Raw genomic sequence first — 12598 nt, forward strand, 5'->3', positions numbered from 1 at the left:
CCTGTGGCACCTTATAGACTAACTGAAGTGTAGGAGCATAAGCTTTCGTGGGCAAAGACCCACTTCGACATGCATCTGATGAAGTGGGTCTTTGCCCACGACCGGGTTAGTCTGAATCTGCAAAAGCGACGAGGAGTCCTGTGGCACCTTATAGACTAACTGAAGTGTTAGAGCATAAGCTTTCGTGGGCAAAGACCCACTTTGCCAGATGCATCTATTTGCCCACGAAAGCTTATGCTCCACCACTTCAGCCTGTTCAGGGGAGCGTTTTGAAGAAAAGTCTTGTAACTCGTCTCATCGCTCCTCGATCCAGGGCCGCCTCTTTAGTAGAAAGTTTGTGCCGGAGCAGCGTTGAGCGGAGAAAGTGTCTTGCCCCTTCTATGCACGTGGGAGAAGTAAAACCAGCGAGGTGGGTACGGACCGAGCTCTCTGCTGCCTATTCTCGCCCCCCCCCCCCCCCCCCCCCCCCGCTAAGTTAGCAGTTGGCGGCGAGGGACGCTCCGTGCACGAGGTCAGCGAAGGGCGTAAACGGGGGGGGGGGGGGGGCGATTGTCACCCCTGGGCTACTGCGCAGCCACGTGCGGCGGGGGCGGGACGCTAAACACAAGGGACCGTCACGCGCCTCGTGCTCTGCCCCGCCCCCATTACGTCACCACGCGGGGGGGTCCGCCCCTGGCCGAGCCCTGCTGGGCACCTCCCCAGGCCAGGCAGCTCTTTTCTCCCTCGCCTCCCCCCACCACGAGGGGACCGCTGGAGCCGGGCGCGGCCGATGCCCTTAACAAAGATGGCGGCTATCTGGCCCGTCACTCAGGCGGGCAGCTTCGCTGAACGTTCCCGCGCAGGCGTCTGCCCCCGGAAGTGCTCGCAGCGAGGCGGAAGTTGAGGGATGGCGCCGGAGTGGAGCCCTGCGCTTAGTGCTCAGGTGGGGGAGGGGCGGGGCCCTGAAGCCCCTCACAGCGGGCGGGGGAGGGGCGGCTGTCGGGGGCTCTCCCAATAGCCCCCCCCCCACCGAGGACTCGCCCTGCCCGGCGCCGCGGGGACTTTTCTCCCTGGAGGGTGGGGGGCGGAGGCGGGAGCCGCGCGCCCCGAGCTGGAGCCTCCCGGGCCGGGGGCACGTGGGAAAGCAGCGGGGCGGGGGGTGAGAGGGAGACCGGCCCCGCCCTGCCCTGCCGGGGCGGAGCCTTTGAGCGGGGGGTTCGGTCCCTGCTCCACGTGACCGGAGTCAACTGGCGCGGGACAAAGCGGGCGGGGCGGGGCGGGGCCGCGGAGTGAAGCGCGGCGGAGGGGGGGGGGGGGGCGCGGGAATTGCGCCAGAGGAGCGAGCCGAGGCCGGAGCCTGCAGCGAGCGCCCCGGACCCTGTTTAAAATCCCCTGGCGCGCCCGGGGGCGGGGCCGCTGTTTCCTCTGCCGCTGGGAGTTGGCCGCGCTCGCCCTGACCCCTCTGCAGGGCTAGTTAATTGCAAAGCCCAGAGCTGAGCGGGACCTGGCAGTGAATTAGCCGACACTGAGGCGTCCTAGGCTGCTCCCCTATAGGGAGACGTGCAACAACAGACATTAATGCATTACATGGAAATACTCGCAGGGACCTGAGTTGGGGTTGAGGCCCTTTTATGTCTATAAATGCTGCTTTTTATTTCATATTCTATGGTGTTTAATATTAATCCATTAATACACATGCAAGCTATTTAAGTAACTGTCTACCAACCCTGACAGTGTTCCTATTCAGGACTTCCACAGAATCTAACCTCTGCTGGGATCTTTGCAAATTGGAAGACCTACTTATCTCCCAAATGAGGAGGAATAATTTTGTTTCATTTTATCATTTAAATTTAAATGTCAGGTCCAGGCTTTTAGCTATCTGCAAGAAACAGCAAAATAATGCATTTGAGTCCATGAACCAAAAAAATAAAGTGTTACTTGGTCTGAGACCAATTACTCTTGTAAAGTGATTTTTGGAGTTCAATTTTCTCTTAGCCACAATAAGTATTTTCAGACACATTTGAAAATGTAGGTAGGGCAAAACAATTGGCATATAGCCAGGTGTGTGAAATTAATTGGACCATTTTCAAGACTTGCTGTAAGCAGGTGCAGGTCTGACTTCAGTGAATTTGTACCCGTTAAAACAACTCTGGCTGTGGTCCAATGGGCCAGTTTTTTCAAATTAATTATACAAGGACAGCAAGCAGCATGTTAATTTTTCACCAAGTGCATACATTTTGTACAAATAAGCTTTTAGAAAAACTATGGTGAATAGAAATATTCCCTTTCTAAAAAAATATGAGTGGAAAATGTTAAAAGAAATAGTGCAGTGGCGAGAACCAAACATTTTCGTCTTGTGTTTGAGGACCAGAAACTGAAGCTGACTAGAAACAAATATGAAAATGACTAGGCCTGCTATAATCAAAGCCATTACATGTGCAAACAAGAAGCAGTACAAACAATGAAAAGTGAATTGGATTTCTGTAATGTTGGTGAGAATGTTGTAAATATATTTATAATTCAAGTGTCCCTTTAATTTGAAGGAAGATGCCTAAATCACTGTTTTATAAGTGTTTTCAATATGTACACTGAAATGGATTTCCTAATAGGAATCCTATAACCTTACCAGACTCACTGCTATAGTGTATATATGTATGAAAAAAGGAAGTGCCAATGTAGTAAGAGTGTACTGCCCCATGGTGGTGGACAGTCAACACTACAGACTTTTCGGACCCATCATGATTCATTTTAATTTCCCTCCTGATTTATCTAACATCTCTTTTATTGAGGATCCCTACCCCCTTGCATAATTAATGGGATGATGCAAAGGGAACTCCTGTCCAAAAACGATGAATTGGTTAGAAATATTGAATGAACATTGACAGAAATCCACCTTTAATTTAACGTAAGATTTGACTTTTCTTCTATGAAGATTTTTTTTTACCCATCTTTGCCATATGTCCCTTTTCTATCCACTTTGGTGTTCTTATGGCCCTATGAGCACACTTGGTAATGCTTTTTGTGTAAGGGCATCCAAACCTAAGCTACAGTGTGTTCTCTGTCAGTATGGTGGCTGTCTAGGCTTTCGAGCCTTCTGATAGAGGGTGTACTGTGTGCTTACAGGTACAGGCTTTTCTCATAGCTTGATTTGAACCTTCTTGGGGAATTCATTTCAGGGTTTGTTAAATATCCAATGTGCTGATAGACATTTTTTACCCCTCATGTTTTATTTGCTTTAATAGGATTTACAGCCGTGAATGTACAATGTATAGCTGGGCTGAGATCCCCTTTCATACTAAATTAACGCTTCATGGTGCAGTAGCGTATTCCCCATGTTAATTACTTGATTTGTCTGCTGCTGTAAATGTTTGGGAAGGACAGGGTTGTATGAGCAAAACCAAAAGTTTTATGTGTGAGAAAACAGGAAGCATAGGCTAATGGTTACAGTCTAGAACAGGGACTCGGCATATTTGGGTTCTTGTTCTGGGGTTTGCCACGGGCCTGTTCTGTCTCCTTGGATGGTTCACCTTACCTTTCTGTTTTGCCCACCTGTGAAATGAAGCTGGGGCCATTTCTTCATCTCACAAGGTGTGACTCATGAAAGTTTGTAAAGTGCTTTGAATTCTTCATGTGAATTATAGAAAACTGACTGGATGCAATGAATGAGTGGAGAGCAGAATGTGAACCTAAGGCGGCCTAGCGCTTACCATTTCTCAAAGCAAGAAGGCATTAAGGGTTATGGCGGCCAAGGAAAGACTTGTTCTAAAGCTCCCTAGAGAACATCTCAAGCTTGCTTAACTGCCTTCTATAGCCATGGTCCTGTTCTGAGGATATCTGCTCTAGAAATGTCAGGACATAATACTAAGGTGTATGTTAAACTGGCGTAAATCCCCTACAGAAGGTACGGGAAGTAAGAGTCCCCTTAGCATATATTATTTGCAGGTGCCTTCATTCTAGTGAGCAGAGACCTTGGCCAAGCAGTGAGAGAGCAGAGTTCTGTAAATGTCACGTCAGGACAGTGATTTCATTGTTCTGTGGAGGGCTTAAGTGGCAGGCGTTGGACACTGAGGGGATTCTAGCCATTTTTTCTGCTTCTCTGGAACAAAGGCAAGATGGACAGCAGCAGGTCAGTTTTTCCCATGTCACCACCTGTGCTCCAATCTTAAGAATACCAGAATGGCCAGACGGGGTCAGACCAAAGATCCATTTAACCTAGTGTCCTGTCTGCCAATACTGGCCAATGCCAGTTGTCCCAGAGGGAATGAACAGAACAAGGATCCATCAGTGATCCGTCCCCTGATGACCAGTCCCAGCTTCTGGCAAACAGGAGCTAGGGACACTATTTCTACCCATCCTAGCTAATAGCCATTTATGGACCTGACCTCCATGAATCTCTCTCACTCTTTTTTGAACCATGTTAAACTCCTGGTCTTCACAACATCCTCTAGCAAGGAGTTCCACAGGTTGAATGTGCATTGTGTGAATAAATAAATTTCCTGATGTAGTCAGCCACCGAGATTCTGCAGTGTCCCTGATCCATGGATGACAGGAGAGGGCTCATGTGAGGATTACCTGCTGTGTTCCCTCCCTCTGGTGCATCTGCCACTGCGGGCATACAGGCCACTGGGCTAGATGGACCTTTGGTCTGACCAAGTATCTTAAACTGTTCTGATGTTCTTATGTGGTCTCTTCCAAAAGAAACATTCTTGTTTAAGGCTGATGAAGAAAGTAATGTTGGCCAGTAAATAAAGATCTGTAACTTACAAACATAGTTGGAGCCTGCAATGCTTCTTTGTGTCCCTGAGCTCTGTGTTTAATTCAGGTTTCCAAAGCCGGGGAGAGAATTTCCACTGCGGAAAGCAGCAGTAACCTACAGAAGCAACTTCCAAGGTCATAATGAAACTGATGAACAGAAGAGACCCCTATGTTCGAGAGGTGATCTGGTTTGCAGTGTGCTGCAGAGCCCTGGCACTTGTGCTCCAGGCAAGTCTCTTGTTAGTGAACACAAGACATTGAAACAAATGTAATACCCCACTCCCAACTTACCTCTGCTTCAGGATGTTTAGTGTGCTACCAGGAGCTTCATGATTGTAATTGCACTTCTCATGCAGAAGCCTACCTGCAGCATCAGGGAAGTCGTGCTTCTGTCAAAGAGAAGTTTGACACAGTTAATTTATTTTTAAATTGACATTTTTGTGTGAATTCGCTGCTGTTGCAGGGGGCTGGATTGACAGTTCTGTAGAGCGAAGTCCCTTCTTTATCCACGAAACAGGTGCATCAGTCTTTGCAGGAATGTCAAATGGTTAATCAGTTACCGGGTAAACATTACCATGCTGTCATGCTTATCAGAATAACTGGTTAATCGGCACCCGGCTTGAGGGTTAACTGGTTAAACAAATTGTAAATGGAATTTTACATCCTTTAGACACGAGAACATCTTGGTGCTCGTAGCCCAATCTCTGCTTAGTGTGTCTGTTGAGACTCAACAAGGAACCCAGCTGCTCTGGCTTTTGTGAAGTGAAACCAGTCTGTGAAAAAGATTGAGCGCCACCAAACAGGTCAAAGATAGTAACAACTTTAGGTCTCTACAGGGTTGGATTTGAGCAGTCCTCTAAGAGATGAGAGGTCCCATATCTGAGAAACAGTCTTCTAAGCCAGCCAATTTCCTGGTGATGTAGGTTTCACTGTAAAGCACCAATATTTATTTTTTAGTTTATTCAGTGCAGGCCTTTATTTTCTGTCCTCCTTCCCTGGTCAGTGCCAACACTGACGTCATTGTACAGGGGACACTTCTAATTCCGTGTATAAAACTGAGAGACTGCTCCGCCAGCTGTGTGACATTCATCTGGGTGGGTATTGCAGTGCTTTGAAATTCAGACCCTGGCCTCTTGAGCTTCCTGGTTTTCTCTCCTCTGTTAAAACATGGTGAATGCCACAAACTCCCAAAGGGGCTTGTTGATTGGGGGTCCCTTCACCTGTCTAATATGAAGGTCAGGGGACACCTTTGTGTCAGCTCCCACAGCAGCAGAGATAAAGGGAATGTGATATAGTGGCTGGAGAAGGGGCCTATGGCACTGCCTTAACCTGCTGTGAGACAAAGGTAAGACTCTTCCCCCATCCATGCCTCAGTTTCCCCTATGTAAAGAGGGGTCAAAATGACTCTTGCTGGCATGGGAACAGGGTTGTGAAACAAGCCTTGTAAAGCACTTGGTTTATATGGAAGTTGCTCCAGTAGTACCTTCCCGGGTACATAGAGTTAGAGCAGTTGTGCTGTAGGAATGAGTAAACTGTGTTGCAGAGGCTAGCTACCGAATCATAGCCATTACAGAAAGAAAAGACTTGCTCGTTCTCCATTTCCCGCCTCTTGCACCACAGAGTTAATGAAGAATTTGGAACATTCTCTGCATATTTTCCAGAGCGTTGTCTGGCCTAACAATTAGTCGACTATCTGATTAGCAAATGCTCATTGGATAGTCGACATGCTAGTTGACTAGTCGCTTTCCCCCACCTTGCTGCCTTCATCAAAAAGAGGCAGCGGGGCGGGGGTGCTTCAAAGTGGCAGCGCTGCGTGGGGCCTGGGGCCAGCTGTTCAATTAGCCAATTCATCTAAATGTAACATCCCTAGTCTGGTCCAGATTTGAATGTTCCAAGTGACTTGGGTTTTCACTGGATGCCGTGTTGGAGTCCAATAGGTCTCCCCATCTAGAAGCTTTTCCTGGTGCTCCAGGTGTGAAAGCTGCCAAAGCAACGTGTATGTTAACTCAGGATAACTAACCAGCATTCACTAGCTCGGGCTAAAAGAGCAGCAAAGGCACGGCAACTCGGAAAGTATCTCGAGCTAAAGCCCCTGGGGGAGACCGGCATAGAATTTGAGCCATTGAACTGAGCTAAGAACACACCTTTCCAGGATACACACACCCCTAGCTTCTAGTTATGCTCCCTTCTTGGAGTCAACACACTGAATCCCTCGAGGCCTCCTACTTGGGACTCCGGGTGACTGTTTCCGTGCTGGAAGGACAGGGGGCTTGGCTTCAGTTCTCTCCTTCTCTCTTCCAGGCCGTGTTTAATGTCTTGATCCCAGATCATGCAGCAGATGCCTTCTCTCCACCCCGCCTGTCAGAGCCCAGCCTCGGGGACCGGTTGTTGGAATGGCTGTTGGGAGGCTTGTCGCACTGGGATGCAGAGCACTTCCTGTTCATAGCTGAGCATGGCTACCTGTATGAGCACAACTTCGCCTTCTTCCCAGGGTACCCCCTCAGCGTGCGAGCAGTGGCGGAGCTCGCGCTGTGGCCCCTGGGAGGGCTGCTGAGTTTATGGAGCCGCCTTCTCCTGTCGGCGGTGCTTTTGAACGCTCTGCTCTCTGTCCTGACAGCTGCTGTCCTTTACGAGCTGGGGTGCGTGGTGCTGCAATGTCGCAGAACGGCCTTCTTCTCTGCTGTCCTCTTCTGCCTCACCCCTGCCAATGTGTTCATGGCCGCCGCATACTCGGAAAGCATGTTTGCTTTCCTGGTGTTCAGTGCCATGCTGCAGCTGGAGAAAGGGCAGAGCTGGACCAGCGGCCTGCTCTTCTGCCTTGCTGCTGGTGTACGCTCCAACGGGGTGATCAATGCCGGCTTCCTCTTCTATTCCCAGAGTAAAGACCTGGCCCTCCAACTCCAGGCAGGTGCTGGGACTGTAATAAAGCAGCCTCCTACCTGGAGACGACTCCTCTGCTTTGCAGCTTCAGTGGCTTTGGTGTCTGCTGGGGTCTTCCTCCCTTTTGCTTTGTTTCAGTTCTATGCCTACTGGACATTCTGCAACCCTGATGCCAGCTCTGAACATGCTGTTCCCAGGCTGCTATTGCAGCTGGCTGTGGATAAAGGGTATCGTCTAGCGGCCGCAAATGGGGTGAAACCTTCGTGGTGCTCCCAGGGGCTCCCTGTGGCCTATTCTTATATTCAAGATGTTTACTGGAATGTGGGCTTTCTAAGGTACTTTGAGCCCAAACAGGTACCCAACTTCCTGCTAGCTGCACCAGTGACCGTGCTGGGCTCTTGGGCCGCCTGGTTTTACCTTACTGCAAATCCCCACTACTGCTTAAGGCTTGGCCTAGTGAGAAGAGCGAAGGGAGAAGGGAAAGGAGAGGAGTCTGATAAGCCAGAGGTTGGATTTTGCTGCTCCAGTGTCTTCGTGTACGTGGTCCATGCCACGGCTCTTCTGGCCTTCGGAATCCTCTGCATGCACGTGCAGGTGAGACCTTTGCAGCAGCTTCTGTCAGCGTTGACGTTAAAGAAATGTAATGCTGGGGCAAGATGGCAGCCATGGCGCCTGAAGTTTTCTAGCCACAGAACAAGGTCAGGGACAGTGCAAGCTTTTCTCTCCGCACATTTCCATGTTGGTAGGAACCAATTCCAGCTCAGAGAGGTCTCTTTAGTTTCCCTGAACACTTAGCTCCTTTTCTTTCATTGGGGCTGTCTAAAAGGAGCCCTATTAGGTGCTAAGTGTGATGGGGACACTTGTTCACTAGGAGCTACAGGCTTTTTTCACTTTGCCCAATTACCTATCTAGCTGATAGTATTTCTAACTTGCTTATCACTAGAACAGCAAAGTAATGAGAGTCAGCTGTCGGGGGGGGGTAAAAATTTTGGGTCTCCCCCACCTTGGGCTGTACTTATCCTAGGGTACGTCTAGACTACAGGCTTTTGTCGACAGAAGTTTTGTCGACAGATACTGTCGACAAAACTTCTGTCGACAAAGAGCGTCTACACTACATTCAGTTCTGTCGACAAAGCAAGCTGCTTTGTCGACATGGTAGTGTAGACGCAAAGGACAGTTTACATGCAATAACACCTTCTGTCGACAGAAACTCTGTCGACAGAAGGCGTTATACCTCGTGAAATGAGGTTTACCAGCGTCGACAAAACTGCTGAGTTCTGTCGACGTTATGTCGACAGAACTCAGTGGTAGTGTGGACGCAGGTATAGTTTTGTCGACAAAAGTCCACTTTTGTCGACAAAACTCAGTAGTCTAGACACACCCCTAGTGACCTGGAAGCGAAAGGTTCTGTAACCCTATACCAGTCTCTAGAAATGTTTCAAGACCATTTAATATATGGCTAGTGGTAGTAGAAAGTTGGTGCTTCCAAATGTGGGTCATGAAGCATTAAATAAAAACTCAAGTGGAGGAGGTCCTGTCTCTCTTCCTCTGCCTCCCAGTGTAGCATTAGGACTCCTCCTTCTGAATCTGCCTCCTCTCATTTGGAACCCTATTAAATCACCTCTCCAGTCTCTGTGGGTGTAAGGGCACCTGTTCAGCAAGCAGGGGTTAGTGGAGAATGACTCCAGATTCCTCTTGTGCTGACAGGCTGCTCCACCAATTACTCAGAGTTCAGGAGGGTTACATAAGAACAGCCAGGCTGGGTCACACCAGAGATCCAACTAGTCCAGTGTCCTGTCTGCCGACAGTGGCCAATGCCCCAGAGGGAGGGAACAGAACAGGGAATCTTCAAGCAATCCTTCTCCCGTCACCCATTCCCAGCCTCTAACAGAGGCTAGGGACACTATTCCTACCCATCCTGGCTAAAAGCCATTGATGGACCTAACTTCCATTAATCTATCTAGTTTTTTCTTGAACCTGTCAAAAGTCCTGGTCTTCACAACATCCTCTGGCAAGGAGTTCCACAGGCTGACCATGCTCTGTGTGAAGAAAAACTTCCTTTTGTTTGTTTTAAACTTGCTACCTATTAATTTCATTTGGTGATCCCTAGTTCTTATGAAAAAACAACAAATGGTCTGGTAGCACTTTATAGACTAACAAAACATGTAGATGGTATCATGAGCTTTTGTGGGCACAGCCCACTTCTTTAGATAACCTGAAGAAGTGGGCTGTGCCCATGAAGGCTCATGATACCATCTATGTTTTGTTAGTCTATAAAGTGCTACCAGACCATTTGTTGGTTTTTTTCTGTAATAGACTAACTCGGCTACCCCGAAGCTCCTAGTTCTTACGTTATGGGAGCAAGTAAATAACTTTTACTTACTCACTTTTTCTACACCAGTCGTGATTTTATAGATGTCTAAGATATCCCCCCTTAGTCTCTGCTTTTCCAAGCTGAAAAGATCACATCTTTTTAATCTCTCAGCATATGGGACCTGTTCCAAACCCCTAATAATTTTTGTTGTCTTTTTCTGAACCTTTTCCGATGCCAGTTTATCCTTTCTGAGATTAGGTGACCACATCTATACACAGTATTCAAGATGTGGGCGTACCATGGTTTTATATAGAGGCAACAAGATATTCTCTATCCCTTTGATAATGATTCCCAACATTCTATTTGCTTTTTTTGACTGCCACTGCACATTGAGTGGATGTTTTCAGAGAACTATCCACAGTGACTCCAAGATCTCTCTTGAGTAGCTGTAGCTAAATTAGTCCCCATCATATTGTATGTATAGTTGGGATTATTTTTTACAATGTGCATTACTTTACATTCACCAGCATTCAATTTCATTTGCCATTTTGTTGCCCAGTCACTTAGTTTTCCCCAACAAATTGTATTCATCTATGTATCTGACAATTTTACTTTAGCTTCAGCTAACTTGCCCAGTACTGACATTAGACTTACCAGTCTGTAATTGCCAAGATCACCTCTAGAGCCCTTCTTACATTTTGGTGTCACATTGGCTGTCTTCCAGTCATTAGGTACAGAAGCTGATTTAAAGGATCGGTTACAAACCACAGTTAATAGTTCCGCAATTTCACATTTGAGTTCTTTCAAAACTCTTTGAGTGAATGCCATCTGGTCCTGGGGACTTGCTACTGTTCTGTGTATACATTTGTTCAGTGGTTACAGGTTCTTGTCCCCATCGTTGGTTACAAGACATGGGGATGCCATGGAACCACAGGGTGAACTTTATCCTTCCCGGGAGCCACGTTGCATGGCAGCTAGTTCAGTACATCGGGTTCCTTGTCACTTTCTAGAAGTTGTTGGCCGTTTATGGTGCAGATGTTTTAGGCCATTGTTTCTTGTCCTCCCTACCCTGTTCAGCAGAGTGCGGTATACCAACTGATTGCTGATGTCATCCGCAAAGATGGCTGCATTTTAATGATGCTCCATGCTTAGTATTTGAAAAGTGCTTTGGGAAACCTCCTGGATGGGAGGCTCTTCATAAATGTAAAATAGCCATCATCTCGCTTAGGGCTTGGATTTCTCATTTTCCTTGGGGGAGGAGACACCATTTCAAGGTTTCACTGTAGCTCTGTAGGGATTATAGAATAGGTTTCTGCGTGGCTGTAGTGAGTAAACTATTGCTGTGTTTGTCTGTAACCTGTGTTAGAGTGCAGCTTTCAGACATCTTTATAAACATAACCTGGAGCCGAGGGGCATTTTATGTCACATTATTTTGTAATACATTTCAGCACCATAAAGAGGGGCTATCTTTCACTGCAGTTTGTTATAGCTTGTCTGAGGCAGGTAGATTGCACCTGTCATTCTTCAAAATCAGGGTCGCTTAGAGTCACAGACACATAATTAATGTGCTCCCTCCCTTGTTGTTTTCAGGTTGTAACCAGGTTCCTAGGGTCATCTACCCCAGTCTTGTACTGGTTCTCTGCTCATCTGCTCCAGGACTATGAACCTTGGCTGTGGAAAGAAGAAGCTGCTACCCAGACTGAAGCATCCCTCTCTGAGAAGTTCAATGTAGGCAGCTTCTGTCCTGGATCATTCAGAAAAGGGATTTCTGGGAACCCCATTGTGAGATTACTGCTGAACTGGAGAATAAGTTCCCCTGTCACCAAGTGCATTCTGGGATACTTCCTGTCCTACTGGCTGCTTGGACTAATCCTGCATTGCAACTTCCTGCCTTGGACGTAGAGTCTGAGAACACGTATTTGTGATGGAGCTGCTAATGGGGACAGCATCGCTCAGAACACTTGGCATAAGTGAATTGATGCTACTCTTCATTAAAGGCACACAGAACTCCCACTGTGTGCACAACTCAGTGTTCTTACTGTTGTAAATCCCATCCTCATTTCATCCTCCTCCTACAGTTTGTCACCATTGCTGGTTGTCTGATGGCCATAATCTAATCAGTAAACTCTTTGTGGGAGTGGCTCTCTTTTTATTCTTAGGTCTTCTGTGAAGCACTTTGCCATAATTAATTGTCCAGTGAAATTAGTTGCAGGCCTGTTTAAGGTTAGCGGGTAGGTTATAACTGATGAGTCTATCTGCAGAATAAAAACTGGGCCGGAAAAACTCAAAGCATCCTCTAGCTCGCAAGGAGAAGCCTTCCCCGTGTGCTTCATTTCCTGCACGAGCACCCGGATAAGCCCTTTCTGCATCACACAGAACAGGTGGAGTCACAAAAGAGTTTGCTTAAGACAGAATTAGCTAATTATCAATGGGACAGTCTCCAGCTGTCCAAGCTTGATGAAGGCTCTGGGGCTACAGCTACACAGCAAGCAGAAAGCCATGGCAGTGAGTCTCAGACCCAGGGCTTGTGCTGCCGTGCTCAAAATAGCTTCAGAGCCCTAGCTCTGTCCTGAGGCTCAATGGCTACACAGCTATTTTAGCACTGCAGTGGGACCCCAGTTCTGCTGACCCTGGATTTTGCTGCTGTGAGTTTCTGCTTCCCATGTAGAC

General features: G+C 47.7%; 1 protein-coding gene across 2 annotated transcripts; it reads left to right on the forward strand.

The window, feature by feature from the left end:
- The first annotated feature begins 656 nt into the window (after positions 1 to 656).
- On the forward strand, positions 657 to 12065 carry PIGV (phosphatidylinositol glycan anchor biosynthesis class V). 2 transcript variants are annotated; one of them, XM_075908652.1, is made up of 4 exons: positions 661 to 922; positions 4802 to 4962; positions 7036 to 8208; positions 11519 to 12065. In XM_075908652.1, the coding sequence occupies exons 2-4, from the start codon at positions 4876 to 4878 to the stop codon at positions 11828 to 11830; spliced, it is 1572 nt and encodes a 523-aa protein (XP_075764767.1). In that variant the 5' UTR covers positions 661 to 922; positions 4802 to 4875; the 3' UTR covers positions 11831 to 12065. The 2 variants fall into 2 exon arrangements, with proteins under 2 accessions (XP_075764768.1, XP_075764767.1); XM_075908653.1 differs by lacking the exon at positions 7036 to 8208 and having other exon boundaries at positions 657 to 922.
- The last annotated feature ends 533 nt before the right edge of the window (positions 12066 to 12598 follow it).

The sequence above is a fragment of the Pelodiscus sinensis genome, chromosome 25 (assembly GCF_049634645.1).
Source record: "Pelodiscus sinensis isolate JC-2024 chromosome 25, ASM4963464v1, whole genome shotgun sequence".
Taxonomy (NCBI): domain Eukaryota; kingdom Metazoa; phylum Chordata; order Testudines; family Trionychidae; genus Pelodiscus; species Pelodiscus sinensis.

What these genes read in the sequence shown, in the direction of transcription:
- PIGV (XM_075908652.1), top strand. Translation starts at nt 4,876, where the DNA reads ATGAAACTGATGAACAGAAGAGACCCCTATGTTCGAGAGGTGATCTGG. An exon ending in CCCTGGCACTTGTGCTCCAG is followed by an intron (nt 4,963 to 7,035) that starts GCAAGTCTCTTG and finishes TCTCTCTTCCAG; the next exon opens with GCCGTGTTTAATGTCTTGAT. An exon ending in TCCTCTGCATGCACGTGCAG is followed by an intron (nt 8,209 to 11,518) that starts GTGAGACCTTTG and finishes TGTTGTTTTCAG; the next exon opens with GTTGTAACCAGGTTCCTAGG.